General features: G+C 46.2%; 1 protein-coding gene across 5 annotated transcripts in view; it reads left to right on the forward strand.

The window, feature by feature from the left end:
• The window catches only part of DHX35 (DEAH-box helicase 35), an 85,793-nt gene extending 77,658 nt beyond the window's left edge, over positions 1–8,135 (forward strand). For all 5 annotated transcript variants that reach the window (XM_053574225.1, XM_053574224.1, XM_053574226.1 and 2 more), the window contains 2 exons: positions 236–347; positions 6,968–8,135. In XM_053574225.1, the coding sequence (XP_053430200.1) occupies positions 236–347; positions 6,968–7,012 (157 nt within the window). In that variant the 3' untranslated portion in view covers positions 7,013–8,135. The remainder of the gene's footprint in view (positions 1–235; positions 348–6,967) is intronic.
• The last annotated feature ends 7,930 nt before the right edge of the window (positions 8,136–16,065 follow it).

Consider the following 16,065-nt stretch of genomic DNA (forward strand, 5'->3'; position numbering starts at 1 on the left):
GTCCTAAAATTCATGTAGGGCTTGGAGTCTTATCTGTAAAATGGATACATTGTTATTCTTCAGTCACCTGTGAAGCTTATGATAAGCACGTGATCCTGTGTCTAGTACAATTCCCGGAATAGAATAGGTAGGTAGCTGTTAAAGGTTGAGGGAGAAGTGTGTCATCTCTAATTGTGGTTTCTGACTATCATCATTAGCTGTGGGAAATTGGCTCATGTTTTTCTTCTTGTTCCAGGGTTATCTACAATGAAGTTATACAAACCTCCAAGTATTATATGAGAGACGTGACTGCCATTGAATCTGCCTGGCTGTTGGAGCTGGCTCCACACTTTTATCAACAAGGAACGGTAGGAATGAATATAGCACCTGTGACTCAAACCACCTGTTAGCATCCTCTTCATATGTTTAAATGTACATTTATTCTCCAATTGAATGCCCTAATTTTTTTACCCTCCCACTTCATAGTGCATGGGACAAGAAGGCCGCTACTCTATTCCCAAAACATTCTGTCTGAAAGTACTTAAGCATATGGCCTCATAGTGAAGAACAATTAAGTCCCTCCAAGTTGATAAGGGAAAAAGGAACTATCTTCAGCTCTCTCTCCCCTCTGTGTTCTTCTAAACCATTTTTAAAGAAATTATATCATACTTTGGATCTGTGTTCATTCACAAGGTGTGGCACAGATTCTCTGAAGAGGATTGCCTCATAAGACTCATAAAGACTATAAACAGGTGTGCAAGCTTAACCACCTCGGGTTTAAAGCCATCTATCCACTCTTCTCCCGTGGCCTGCCCACATCCAAGATGAACAGGCCAGTGTGTAGAGCAGATTCATAGTTTTATTTTCTTCTTCATTTCTTCAAAAAAATGATCATTCATTGTAAAAAAAAATGGGGGGTATACATTCTTCTAACAAGATTTTAAATTGGGAGATGATTATGTTTGGAAGCCTGGCAGGTAAATCAGAGTTCAAGACTTCCTGGGGTAAATTCAGCCTGCAGGTTCCTCCTTTTTGGTCTGGAATGTGTTTTTAATTGGGAAGTTGAGTTAGTCCAGTTGTTTAATGTGATTATTTATATAGTTAATTTCCGTCTACCACCTTGCTCTTGGTTTCCTCTCTGTCCCACTTGGTCTTTGTTCTCTTGCCCTCATCCCTTTGTACTGCCTTCTTTTGAATTAATCAGATTTAGGAGTATCTTTTTTATCTCTTCTAAAAGATTTTTATACCTCTTGGGGTTTGGGGGGTGGTTTCTGTAAAGATTTTATGTGTATCCTTAGCTTACCACAGTGGATCTTGAGTTGGTAGATCCAGATGTCTGTCTGGTATATCTTCCCTTTGGCCTGAAGAACGATTTCCTTTAATATTCCCTCACTATTCATTTATTTGAAAATGTCTTTATTTTGTCTTTTTGTTTTTATTTATTTATTTATTTTTGAGACAGAGTCTCAAGCTGTCACCTTGGGTAGAGTACCATGGCATCACAGCTCACAGCAACCTCAAACTTGGGCTTAAGCAATTCTCTTGCCTCAGCCTCCCAAGTAGCTGGGACTACAGATGCCCACAACAATGCCTGGCTATTTTGTTGTTGTTGTTGTTGCAGTTGTCGTTGTTGTTTTAGTTGGCCCAGGCCGGGTTCGAACCTGCCACCCTCGGTGTATGTGGCTGGTGCCCTGCTGACTGAGCTACAGGCACTGTCCTTTCATCTTTATTTTTGAAAGACATTTTCTCAATATAGAATTCTAGATTGAGGGCGGCACCTGTGGCTCAGTGGGTAGGGTGCTGGCCCCATATACTGAGGGTGGCAAGTTTGAACCCGGCCCTGGCCAAACTGCAACAACAACAACAACAACAAAAAATCTAGACTGAAAGCTTTTGTTTTTAACCCTTTAACAAGTTTATTTCATTGTAGTCTGGCTTGAATTGTTTCTGTGAAAAACCAATGCCATTTTTCATGGTTGTTTATTTGTATGTAATGGGTCTTTTTTTCCTCTGACCTGCTTTATGATTTTTTTTAATCTTTGATTTTTAGCATTTTGATCTATAATTTTCCTTGTATTTATGGTGCTTGGAGTTATATAAACCTTTTTGGATCTTTGAGCTGATTTTTAAAAATCATATTTGGGAAGCTTGGGGCCATTATTCTTTAAATTTTCTTTTTCTCCTCTGATCTTTTTCTCCCTACTCTCCTTCTGGAACTTCAGTTATGTATGTGTTAGAACACTTGATACTGTCCCACATGCCACAGAGGTCGTGATCTTGTTTTTCCCCTGTGTTTCAGTTTGGGTAGTTTCTCTTTTGGAGGGAGGGAGAGACAATCTCACTCTGTCGTCCTGAGTAGAGCACTGTGGCATCAACCTAGCTCACAGCAGCCTCAAATTCCTGGATTCAAATGATCCTTCTGTCTCAGCCTCCCAGGTACCCGGGACTACAAATACCTGCCACAATGCCCAGCTAATTTTTCTGTTTTTAGTAGAAATGGGGTCTAGCTGTTGCTTAGGCTGTTCTTGAACTCCTGAGCTCAAGGAATCCTCCCACCTTGGCCTCCGAGAGTGCTAGAATTACAGATGTGAGCAAGTATGCTGGGCCTTGGATAGTTTCCTTGATCTGTCTTCAAATTTACTGATTACTTTTTTTTTTTTTTGAGGCAGAGTCTGAAGCTGTTACCCTGGGTAGAGTGCAGTAGCATCATAGCTCACAGCAACCTCCAACTCTTGGGCTCAACCAATCCTCTTGCCTCAGTTCTTCTATTTTTAATAGAGATGGAGTTTCATTTTTTGCTCAGGCTGGTCTTGAATGCAGGAGCTCAAGCTATCCTTCTACTTGGGCTTCCCAGAGTGCTAGGATTACAGGCGTGAGCCACTGCGCCCGCCTTGATCACTTCTTCTCTAGTGTCCAGTTTCTTGTTAAGCCCATCTGGAGAATATTTCATTTCAGATATTGTATTTTTCTATTCTAGCATTTTCATTTAGTTTTTCTATAATTTATTTCTCTTTAGATTCTTCATGTGTTTACACATTACACCCATCTTTTTCTTTAAATCTTTGGATATTTTTATAACAGCTGCTAATTCAGTGTCTCTGTCATTTCTGGTCTGTTTTCTCTGTTGACTATTTTTCTTCTTTGTTATGGGCCATGTTTTCCTGCTTCTATTGTCTAGTACGTTTTTGTTATGTAGTAGATGTTATAGATGCTATTTTGTAGAGCTTCTGGATTTTGTTCTTTTATACAATGTCAAGTTGTCCCACCCCGTAGCTAACTGGCATATCAGTTTGATTTTGCTGAGCCTTGGTTTAAGTCTTTAATAGGGCAGGTCTTAGTCATATGCCCCAAGTCATGGCTTTTTTTTTTTTTTTAATTACACATGGCCTTTTTGATGTCAGGGAGGGCTTTGCCCTCAGACAGGTCAGAGCTCCAGTGTCTCTAGCACTGTTCAAACCTCCAGAATCTCTGTCTCAGTTTACAACTCTCCAGTGACCGTCCTCTGTTAGAATTCTGTGCCTTATCAGATCTTGGCCTGCATATACGTAGCTTATTATGTAGCCTAAGACTTAAGCGTAGCCCTGTGTAGATTTGTGCAGCTCCTACCTTTTTGTATCCTTTCCTGTGAATTCTGCCTGTCTTTGCGGTCCTCAGCTCCTGTCCCTGTTTGCTCTCTCTGTTTAGGATTGACTTCCCCTGTGTGGAGGCGTGGAGATGCAGGCAGAGACCCGGGATGAGTATGGAGCTGGTTTCTTTTTTTTTTCCAAGGATTACAGCCTTGTGCTGTTTGTTGTTCTTTGCCTGAAAACAGTTGCTTTAGATACTTTGTCCAGGTTTACTGTTGTTACAGCAGAAGAGAAAGTCCAAGACCCATTACTCCATCAGAGCTAGAACTGAACTGCACGGTGTTTTCAAACTAAAATTTGAATTGGTTGTCACATTGAAAAATTGAGAGGTTTGATGTGAAATGTGCATTTCTAGTTTGTCTTGAAAGAAATGTTAAATCCTGTAACATGGGCCTTGCACCCTGCCTGGTTGTCATCAGCAGGGCTGAAGAGCTGATTTTGCTGTTGGCGACACTTTCTCGTGCCACCGTCCTGCTTCATTCTTGTTTTCTCTTGCTGAAATCTTGGAGACATTTGAATTTGTGACTTTGTAAATGGAAGGGTCTTCTCATCCCTCTTCCTCGGCAGGAAGGGATGAGAAGGGAAAATGTCCTTTAAAAATCATCTCAAATACTTAATGCTTTCTTAACCAATCAAATGAAAAACATTTCAAACCTTTATGATTCTTCACACATCCCAATACAGACATTTTAGTTGGAAACCTGATAAACAGCAGCAACTCTGCTGTGTTGGGTTGATAAGAATAAGCTTGTGGTGAAGGAACACCTCTTAGTGGAAAGCGGCAGGCTTCAGAGTCTAAGAGAAGTGATCAGAAACGCAAACTAGAACTTGGGAGAATGGCACAGTGGTAAAAGTGCTTGTTAAAGTAATAAGATGCAAACAGAGAGGGGTGAGCCTGAAGTTGTCTTGGATCCATTTAGACTCTTGGAGAACAGAATTAGCCTAGAAGCTGAGTCATTTTCCCTTCTCGGCTCAAAATTACAGTTTCTTTAGGTCAAACCCACAAAGTTAAAGAGCAAATAGTTTTAGAAACTTGAAGAAAATGACAAGCCCAAATTTCTGTGATCATAGTCTTTTTAGAGAGGCCGGAACATTAGGAGTCACTTAATACAATAGCCTCATTGTACTGTGAGGGTCCTAAAACCCCAGAGAAACTTGTCCCCTTCTCAACGACATAGGGCAAGGGCACTTGTGTGTACCATTAACTTGTCTAAAACAGATTGATTTCTGGAAGAGCTCTCCAGTGGCTGCCCATCTGTGGTGTGTGTTTCTTTGTTGAACACGGTGCAGCACTTCACAGCCACCCGCAGCCCCACATTATCCTCGGCTCTTCCCTGGCATCTTTTGACTTTCCATCACCGTTGTTTTTCACAGTGTTTCTTACCCTGTAAAGAGGCCCGAAATGGTTCGGAGTCAGCTTTGTTTATACTTAACATTCTTCCCAGAAACCAGTACCAAAAATGGCTTCACAGGCACGATGGCATCCTCTCCCACTCTTGTGGGTGTGTCTAACATTAGCTGTAGGGGTCACATTAGGTGAAGTACAGGGAGGAGAGAATTCAGAGAAATTCAGCAAGACCCACAGCTGGACGGAGGAAGAATGGGGCGATGCATTCAGAGATTTTGCCTTCCAGTCCTGAAATTTTCTTTCCTGATTCTCAGAGACAACTTTGTTATCTAGGGAAAACCCTTTTTACCTGGCCTTTGTAGGAACCTGTACTGGTCCTTTCTCAGACATGAGTGGATAGAAAGTCTGAATTGTTACAGCTCACGTAGACGTGGGTCCTGTTACTCTGTCACCCCCCATGTCCTGCCTGGTGGTGGGCTGTGCCTCCTTTCACACCTGCAGTTCTGTGGGCTCTAGGGCTTGCTGTCATGAGGCCACATGGACCTACTGAGAAGTGGGCAGATCACGGAGCAGTCAGGGGGATGGGAGTTCCTCCTGTGATGATCTCACTGCACGTTATGGCAGCACGCCTGAGCCAACTCGTGGTTATCTCTTTATGATTATTAATGGCGTATGAAGTATGTCTCAGTCGGTGAGAAGAGCTCCTTGATTAAAAACCTATGTGTAGCTGGGCATGGTGGCTCACGCCTGTAATCCTAACACTTTGGGAGGCTGAGGTGAGTGGATTGCTTGAGCTCAGGAGTTGGAGACCAGCGTGAGCAAGAGTGAGACCCTGTCTGAATTAAAAATAGAAAAGTTAGCTGGGTGTTGTGGTAGGCTCCTGTAGTCCCAGTTGGAGGCCGAGGCAAGAGGATTGCTTCAGCCCAAGAGTTTTAGGTTACTGTGAGCTAGGGCACAACGGCACTCTACCTAAGGGTGACAGAGTGAGACTCTGTCTCCAGAAACAAAACAAAACAAAACAGAAGTATGTGTGCACACTCAGCTTCTAATGCATATTTAGGATGTCTAGCACTTTGGGCTTTACTTTAGAAAATAGAGTATTTTTAGCCCTATTAACTGATGCCCATGATTATGTTATACTTGTTATTTATACTGGTAGAAAGTGACATTTCTGGGGCGGCGCCTGTGGCTCAGTGAGTAGGGCACCGGCCCCATATGCCGAGGGTGGCGAGTTCAAACCCAGCTCCGGCCAAACTGCAACAACAAAAAAAACAGCCGGGGATTGTGGCGGGCGCCTGTAGTCCCAGCTGCTCAGGAGGCTGAGGCAAGAGAATTGCGTAAGCCCAAGAGTTAGAGGTTGCTGTGAGCCATGTGATGCCACGGCACTCTACCGAGGGCAGTACAGTGAGACTCTGTCTCTACAAAAAAAAAAAAAAAAAAAGAAAGTGACATTTCTGGGTAGAAAACAGAGTGTCATCAGGAGATACCCTTTTCCTGTCCATCTTACCAGAACGTTTGCACCTTACGTGAGGGCAGGGGCCGTGTCTTTGTCTCTATCCTTCAGCACCAAAACCTGGTACCTTGAAATGCTTGGTAAAGCAATTGATTTTCACGATCCTAAAGAATATACTTATCAGGAACTTTCAGGAAAGTTGAGGTCTACTCCAGCCCTAGACCGGTCTTTTGAGCACAGGTGTTTGGCCACAATGCTGTCCTGTGGGCTATACCAGAGGAGAGCTGTGTCTAAAAAAGAAAACCTTTTTTGACAACTTCCTTGGTGCCTTGTGTAACCTTGGTGGGTGGGCTTCTGGCTGTTGTCTGCTTACTGAAGTCTTTTTTCTTTATTGGTCATGTGGGCACTTTCCCTCCGGACCATTTCCTGAGGGACACGGCATTTACTGGGAAGGTGTGGACCAGGTGGCAGATTTGATTCAGTCTTTCATACGGGAAATATGTTGGAGTCTGGTTTTTTTGTCTAACCACCCCAACTCTGATGTCTTCTCTTCTCTTACAGCACCTGTCCCTGAAAGCCAAAAGGGCCCGGGTCCAGGACCAGTGAGCAGAGCTCAGCTGCAGCCTCAGAGGCTGCTTGGTGTCCTCTCCTCCACGTTGCTCTCCCAGCTCCAGGTGGTGAGCAGGCACCAGCTCCTGTGGAGCCTCAGCCGCTCTGGTGTGGGCTGCAGCCTGTTCATTAGCACCTTTCTTCCCGCCGACCTCAGCACTTGCATTCCTCTCTGGGGTCCCGGAAGACTTTGTGCATGGGCAGGCATGAATGAGAGTTGGCTGGGCCGTGCCCTTCGGCTCCCTCTGCACGCTCACTCACCCAGCATGCCACTTCCAGCGGGCACACGGCCTGGCCCGGCTTCATGGGGAATGAGGAGGAAACTTGGTCACTGAAGGTTGGAGCACCATGTCGGGGGGACAGAGTTTGCTGGGCTGGCTGTGCTTTCCCTGCTGGGACTGCCAATGAGGTCTGCTGCCAAATGTGAATAGGCACGGGTCTATGAAGGAATGAGACCTTGGAGATGCTGCGGATCTCTGCCAAAATCACCAAGGCGCATGTCTGGCAGGCACAGGACCTCCTAGAGAAGCAGCTTCTGTGTGTTGGCTGCCTTTGGCCCTGTTTGTCTGTGGCTAGGAGACTTGCAGGGAATGGTGATCAGCAGAGAGGACCTGTGCACTGTCCTATGTGAACCCAGGATTTCTGTTTCACAAGTGGGCTTAGCTTCCCCTCAGAGTGCAGTGCCATGTCCTGGTGCCACTAACTAGAACCAGTGACAGTTTATCAGCTCAGACCCTGGGGGCTCCTCTTTAGCCGGAATTCACAACAGTTTAGATGCTCTAAACTTCCGTAGCTCAGGAATATAACTACTATATGTCTGATTTTTGTTTGCTTGGATTCTTGCCAGAGCACGTGGGGGTGACTCTTCCAGCAGGCACTGGTTTCCCTGTTGCCCCAGGCTGCTTCGCTGTGACGATGTTTTCCCCTTCCTGTTTCAATGACATTTATTTTAAAAACATATAGCTTGAAAATTTATTTTTGTACTACTACTAGTTTGGATATGCCACTTTTGGCACCAAACATGTATGTCATTTTTATTTGTTTTATAAACACATAAATAATAGCAATAACTTGTTAATAATAGAAAACTTTATACCTAAAGTAAATGTATTTCCTCCCATGCATGGTTTTCATGGTCTGTATTTTAAGGTGGTTCAGTTAATTGTTCCAAGTGAGAGCCTGACCTTAGCCAAGAAGCTGATGCTGTGGTATTGTGTAGCTTTTGGGGTCACGTGGACACGGGAGGCCCCATACGGTGAAGTCTTCTAACTGAATGCTTTAGAGCAGTGGTTCTCAACCTTCCTAATGCTGCGAGCCTTTGATACAGTTCCTGTAGGTCGGCTGAGAACCACTGCTTTAGAGTAAAGCTTGAAGAGTGTAAAGGAAGTCCCAAAGAAGTGCTCAGTCTTGCCAGTTTTTGGTTGGGATCTTTCTGTAGAGAGATCAGAAACATTACGCTGGGACCTCGGTAAGTTGACTGCCCAAGGGACCATAATGAACTGGTCAACATATGGAGGTGATCAACATAAGGAACAGGCCTACTGTACACTGATAAACGTACATGTGGCACAAGTCCAGTCTATGAAAATTAGGTCAACTTAAGGAGGTGGTCAACTATGGAAGTTCTACTGTATTTTTAAAGTCTGGCCTTAGGCCTGGGGCTTGTCTAATAAGCTAATGTTGTAGTGGAAGAAGGGAAGGAATGGGATCCACAGCTCCAGGTTTGAGGCTGGAGGCCCAAGACAGGAGGCCAAGGATCTTGGCGGGAATGAACTTAAATAGGTGTGACTTCACTTGCCATCTCTATCTTTGGGTGCCTGGTCTTGAGTACACACGGCCCCTCTGTACCTCCACTTCTCAGAGGACAGCCCTCACCACAGCAGGCAGACCTGGTGTTTATTCCGTGTTCCATCTCAGCCCTGTGGAGATGCATCCTCATTGTCAGAGGCAACTGCAGAATCCCACGACCGTGCCTAAGGGCCCCTTCATACGTACCAAGGACTACATGACCTTGTCAGGGAGAGGTCCCAGCCTGGTGCTTTTGACTTCATCTCTTGCAGGTTTTGCATCCCTGGCCCCACTGCCAGCCCTCAGGCATGACAGCAGGGCCTCACAAGACTCTGTCACCTAGTAGTTCTGCACAGTCACCTCAGGCTCCACACGGCTCTTCAGAGATCATTAGTGAAATTTCCCTCGGCATCTCTGTGGCTTCCCTCTAGAGCAGGTGTGTCAAACTGTGGCCCGCAGGCCACATGAAGGGTGTGAATTGTATTTGTTCCCGTTTTGATTTTTACTTCAAAACAAGATATGTGCAGTGTGCATAGGAATTCGTTCGGAGTTTTTTTTTTTTAAACTATAGTCAGGCCCTCCAACCGTCTGAGGGACAGTGAATTGGCCCCCTGTTTAAAAAGTTTGAGGACGCCTGCTCTAGAGCAAGGTGAGGGTGGAGGGGATTTTATGCTGGAAAATGTAGGGGTGGCGGTATCCCTTAGGCCCAGAGATGAGAGCTTATGTGTTGGTGGCTTATAAAGACCCTCTCCACTCTCTGCCATTAACGGGTCTCCCTGTGAGTTGGACACTGCCATTACTAGGGAACCCTGGTTCAGGCAGAGCTCTTGTTGGCCTGTCAGTCCAGGCAGCCCATGTTGAGCCCTTGGCTGTATGCATGGCCTGGGGGTTGGGTAGAGGTGCTTGATGGTGGATAATAAATGATGGAGATGGCAGGAGCCAGTCAGGGTGGTTAGAGGCCAGGGCAGTGTCCATAGAGGCTTCCCCACGACAGGATGCTTTCCTGGTGAAAGTACAGGCTTTTCTCACAGTCTCCTGTCCCTTACCACTTAGCTGTTCACTTTGGCTATGAACTTAAAAGAGTTACCCAGTCCCCCAGCTCCCTGTGCCTTTCTCTACTGTTTCGTCGTGGTGTCAGCACAACTTGCTACCTCTGTGGACCAGGCCCTGCCATTCAGTCTTCATTTGTCCCCAGCCCTGCCCTTCAGCTTCGCCTTCCAGGACCCATTGCTGACAGCTTGGGGTGATGATTTCATAGCTTGAGCCAAGATATGTGCTGACCAGGTAGGGGGCTTGGGGGATGAGAGGTCATGGGGCATGGTGCCTACATTTGGATGACTCTTGAGATCCCATCCTGGGGCTACTGGACCAGATCTCTGGCAGTGAGATCTGGGAGGCTGTAAGTTTAAAAGTCTCATTTTGGGTGGTTCTGATGAAGGGGGTGGGGGTAGGGGGTGGGTGGGAACCACAGGTCAAGGAGACAGGAGTTGGTGACGTGAGGATGTGCCGCCTAGGGGACAAGGGAGCGCGTAGATGGGAGGTCAGAATGTCAGATGAGAGAAAGGTGATACATTTGTTTCTGCACACGTTGGTTGTACCCTCATGGGTGCTTAGACCCTGGCCCCAGGCCACTTGCCTGTGCCCCCAAAATACTGATCATCATGGTTGGGATTCCACTCCCAGAAGGTTGTGGATTTTCCTGACTCTTGCAAAAATGAGGAACATGTAATAAGGAGCATTTTGTCAAGCTTAACTTTTATTTTATTTTTTGTTTTTAATTAAGGTTTTCAAATAGTTATAGATTCACACACACCCTTAAGAAATAATACAGAGATAGGCCGTGTATCCTTTTCCAGTGGTAAAATCTTGCAAAAACTGTATTACAATATTGCAAACATGATATTGACAGTGAAGATACAGAACTCTTTTTTTTTTTTTTGATTTTACCGAAGAATCCCTCATCTTGCCTTTCAATATCCATACCATGTCTGGCTGGCCCCGAGCCCCCTTCTGAACCACTGACAACCACTAATCCGTTGTACATTATTTCTGTCTTTTTTTTTTTTTTTTATCAGAATGTTACATAATTGGAAGCATACAGCATGTAACCTTTTGGAATTGTTTTTTTCCCCCATTCATTGGTTTTTCCCCTCTCTCTCCAGAATTCTCTGGAGACTCATCCAGGTCTTCCTGTATCAGTAATTTGTTTCTTTTTCCTGCTGAGTGATATCCCAGAGTATGGATATACCATAATTTTTTTTTAAATTTCAGATTAATATGAGGGTACAATGTTTAGATCATATTGTTTTCAGTTCTTTCTTTCTTTTTTTTTTTTTTTTTAAGACAGAGCCTCAAGCTATCACCCAGGGTAGAGTGCTGTGGTGTCACAGCTCACAGTAACCTCCAACTCTTGGGCTTAAGCGATTCTCTTGCCTCAGCCTCCCACCACAACGCCGAGCTATTTTTTGGTTATAGTTGTTTGGCAGGCCAGGCTGGATTTGAACCCGCCAGCTGTGGTGTATGTGGCTGGCGCCTTAGCCGCTTGAGCTATAGGCACTGAACCACATTGTTTTCATTTCTAAGGTAAAGTTGAAGTTGTGGTTGAGCCCTTCCCCTGGGGGCCTGCTGCGCACACTCACATTGTGCACATTAGGTGAGATCTTGCTAATCGCCCTCCCTCTTGCTAGACTATACTTGTGTTTTTTCTTTTGTGTGGGTGTGTAGTGGTTTATTTATTGGTTTAATATTAGTGTTGAGTATATTGGAAACCCCTCTCCCCCCCAAAAAAGTATTTATTTATTTTATTTTTTGAGAGATGGGGTCTTGCTCTGTCCCCCAGGCTGGAGTGCAGTGACGTGACCATAGCTCAGTGTAGCCTCACACTCCCAGGCTCAAGTGAGCTGACTGCCTCAGCTTCCCAAGTAGCTGGGGCTATAGGTGATTGCCAGCATTCCTGGTTAATTTTTTCTATTTTTGGTAGAGATGAGCTCTCTCCCTAGTGCCCAGGCTGGTCTTGAACTACTGGGCTCAAGTGCTGGGCTCAAGTGATCCTCCTGCCTCAGTCTCCCAGAGTGCTGGGATTATAGGTGTGCTCTACTGTAGCCTGCCAAACTCTTGGTGCTAAAATGTTTTATTTTAGGAAATGATGGTGATACTAGATGGTATTGTAGTTTTGTAATGTTTTCCTTGGAAAAGTAAAAGCAATTCTATGTCAGTACCTAATTAAAAGCCAATTGGGGATGAAAACAAAAATGGGTTGATGGAATACCTCAGTCTGGGCACTCCTAGTTTGGAGGCTAAGTGCACTGGGCATCAGTGCCAGCCTCATAATTCTGGGGAGATGGTTCTGAGCCGCCCTGCAGCTGAGTTCCAGGTGAACTTTGGAGCAGCTGGGGGCTTGTTTTGCCATCTCACTGGAAGGATTTGAGGTGGCAGCTCTCAGCCCCCATATCCCTTCTTCACCTCAAGGTAAGATAAGATGTTTTCTACTTTCCAGTGACTCATCTGGATTTTTCCTCAATCCTCCAACTTGTGATGAAGCAGGCTGATGGATTTCTTGTCAAGTTAACCTATTTTTTTCTGAGTCATTGGGATTGGAAATAGGCAATCAAATCATTTTTACAAACAGCTGGTCACTCTGGGTGACTGTCTAGTTAGCATGGCAGATGGTCTGGGGCGGGCTTGCAGCGCCTGGGTGCTCACAGTCATTGCTCCTCTAGCAAGCAAGGACAACACGTTTAAATCTCTGGTAGATTGCAGAAATGTTTACCTTGAGCACTCTTGGGTGGTATTGAACTTGTTCGAACTGGCTGTGCATTCCCCCCGGCACTCTGGCACAGGGCCTCCACTCACAAGTGAGGGTTCTCCTGTAGGCAGTGGGCAAGGCTGGGAGGTTCATGGGTCATGAAGGGGGCACAGTGGCTAATGCCCCAGAATCTCCACTGCTAGACCCACTGCTACTGCCTGCGGCTTCTAGGTCCTTGTCCAGTGGCCATGGCCTGGCCAGTAGCTGTGATACAAAGGTCCTGGCCAGGCTCTTCGCTGGCCTCAGCCTGATGGGTGAAGCCATACGTGGTCCAGAGGTAGCCTGGGCTCCTTCCTGCCTCCTGGACACTGGCACCAGCCTGCTGGGGACTCATCAGCTCACCCTCAGTTTGTTATTTTAGCTTCCTTCTCATGATTCCTTTTGTCCTCGTTTAGTCTTATTCTGTTTTTAGGTTTGGTCTTAGGTTTGCTTAATATCTGCTGTCACCATCTTTTCTCTTAGTTGCGCTTTGGGCTTTTGTTTTTATTGTGGGTTTGCTCTGCCCCTTTAATCCCTGCCTCTCAGGACTCTGTATTCTTTCCCCTTTTACTATGAGCTTTTATAAAGAATACACATGATTCCATTTTTCAATTCTTCAAAAGTAATTTTTTTTCCTTAACATTTATTTTAACTGCTTGGTTATTTTTGTTTCTAATTTCTGTGCATTTAGCTACAAAAAAATCTCATTTACTTTTGTTGTGGTTCTATAAACCTTTTTTTGTAATTTTCATCTTGGATTTTAATGTACAAATTTTAAACTGAACAATTTGCCTCCTATTTTATTTCTGCTACTCCTCTTTCTTTTCATATCTTATGCTTACTTAATTTGCTTTAGTGGCTGGCAAAAGGCCTACTTGTAGGCGTGGGAGCTAGAAGAAGGCATTTGCAATGCTTATACCAACAAAGGATTCAATGTCAGGAATAGACAAGGAGCTCTTATAAATCACCAATAAAAAAACAACTCCAGTGGGAAAAAAAGTGGGCATAGGGAATGAAAGGCAACTGATAGAAGCTGACCAGGAAGTATACCAAGCCAATGAAGAGAGGCTCAAAGTCAGTCACTGGAAAAACAAACTAAACTAAATACCAGCTTGCACCCATCAGATCAGCACAAACGTGGGTGACGGAGGTGCTGGTTGGGGTATGGAGGCCTTGGTGCACAGCTGGCGCACCTGGCACTGATCCATCCTGGAACACACTCTAACTCCGGAATTCTGCTTCTGGGTATACGTTCCCAGCAAAATTCTCACCTGTCTCCAGGTCGGTAGGAGACATGTAAGGACGCTTACCCCGTGCGATGGGGAGTAATGTCATCCGTGTGTGCAGGGGAAACGCAGTGGGAGTGCTACGTGGTGCTTTCGCGGACCTAAAAAAATAGCTGAGTGAAAGAAAAAACTGATGTGAGGGGACTGTTTATAGAAACTAAAAATAACGTGCATGTAAAAAAAGAGTTGTGAAAATAGATATAAACAAGAAGGTGCATAAATGTTGCCTATGTGGGGTGGGAAAGGATTCAAGGAATGTAATACCAGAAAGTTAAACATGAAACAGAACAAGATGGGGTGAAGGGAGCCTCAGTGTCTGTCTGGAAGAGACCTGGAGTTGACATTTTATCCTTTCTTGTCCAAGGTTTTAGACATGTTCCCCAGTGGCCCTGGGAGTGGGGAGGTTGGGAAGCCAGCCTCAGTGGGCCTGCTGTCAACCTCCCAGCTCATGAACCCCTGAGGAGAGGAGTATACCTAGGTGGGGTATGCAGAGGCTTTTTTGGCCCCAGGCCTCTGGACATTGGTTTTTTAGGGAAATGAGTGTAAGTGGGAGACACGTGGGGCTGCTGGAAGCCCCCAGTGAGTGGTAGCCTTGCATCCACACAGCTCAGAACCACTCAGGAGCAACCTGATGGACACCCTCAGACCCTACATGATCAGACACACTGAGCCTGGGCACACTTGAAAATCAGAGACAACTACACACACACATGCACGCGTTATGGTCACACCAGCATTCAAATACGTACCCAGTGTCTTCTGTGTACTAGGCCTGGGAGATACCGCAGTGCGCACAACAAAGTCCCTGTTGTCCTGGAGCTCACTGGCTAGATAGCGTAGGACCCCACACGCAGGCTGCAGTGGCGCTGTGCTGCCCTCTGCTGGCCAGATGGAGGCAGTGACTCCCCAGACTGCCATCTCTGCCCTGGGGCGATGAATGGGCTGAGGGGAAGCAACCTGGCCCAGCAGTTATGGAGGGGCAGAGACTGGTGAAGAACTCTTCCCCCAGCGCCCTGATCTCCGCGATCTCCCCTTTATTCCCTGCATGCTCCCACCTCCTCTCCCCGACAAGTTTCTGATTTAAGAAGTGGCAGTTGAGCCTTGGTGCCTATGGCTCAAGCTGCTAAGGCTCCAACCACATACACCTGAGCTGGCAGGTTCGAATCCAGCCCGGGCTGCCGGACAACAATGATGGCTGCAACCAAAAAATAGCCGCGTGTTGTGGTGGGCACCTGTAGTCCCAGTTACTTGGGAGGCTGAGGCAGGAGAATTGCTTAAGCCCAGAAGTTGGAGGTTGCTGTGAGCTGTGATGGCACAGCACTCTACCCAGGGCGAAAGCTTGAGGCTCTGTCTCAAAAAAAAAAAAAAAAGACAATTGAGTCGAACCATATTGCTTGTGGAGCCCCCTTCCCATGGCACCATCCTCATGCCCAACAGCTGTTGCATTGGGCTCAGGGAATCCGTTCTCAGCTATTTTTCATTCTGCATAGATGGAGGGACCAATCCTGAGTTTCAGGAGTGAGCACCTAAGTTTGGAGGTGGAGCATGGGAGATACCTCATCCAGGTGACACCTCACCAAAGCTGCAAAAACTGGCTGACACTCCTCCCATAAGGCGGAGGCGGGGGTCTATGTCCCTGCCTTTTGAATCTAAGCAGGCTGGTGACAGCTTTCACCACTAATAGAGTAGTGTGAAGTGAGTGCTCCTGTGTGAGTTGCAGGCCCCACTCCTGGCTGGAACATTGGTCAGACAGCTAAGCAGGCCAGCTGCCTTAGATCAGCGTGCTGGAGAGGCCATTCAGAGGTTCTGGTCATCCTAGGGAAAGGGGGCCGTCTGAGATGTGGCTTTTCAGGTTCTATATACTTTAATCATCCGCAGCTGAGTCCCTACGCATCTAGGAACACTGAGGAACCAACTCTGCTGTGCCCAATTCCTGACAATCTGTGAACATGATGAAATGCGGGTCATTTTGTGCCTCCCAGTTTGGGGGGTACATTGCTAGGCCGCAATGGTCAGCACTGGGCCAGTTGAGGACGTCAGACCCGGGCCGTGACAGGTTAACCGGGCTTCTGGGGTCTGGTCTGGAAAGAGACGCCTCCTCGCCCCGAGAATGCTGCTTCCTTGAAGGTGCGACCCCCTCTTGGCTGGACGGCCTGGAGCTCCGGGGGCTCCTGTGATTCCTGGGGAGGTGG

This window comes from Nycticebus coucang, chromosome 21 (assembly GCF_027406575.1).
Source record: "Nycticebus coucang isolate mNycCou1 chromosome 21, mNycCou1.pri, whole genome shotgun sequence".
NCBI lineage: Eukaryota > Metazoa > Chordata > Mammalia > Primates > Lorisidae > Nycticebus > Nycticebus coucang.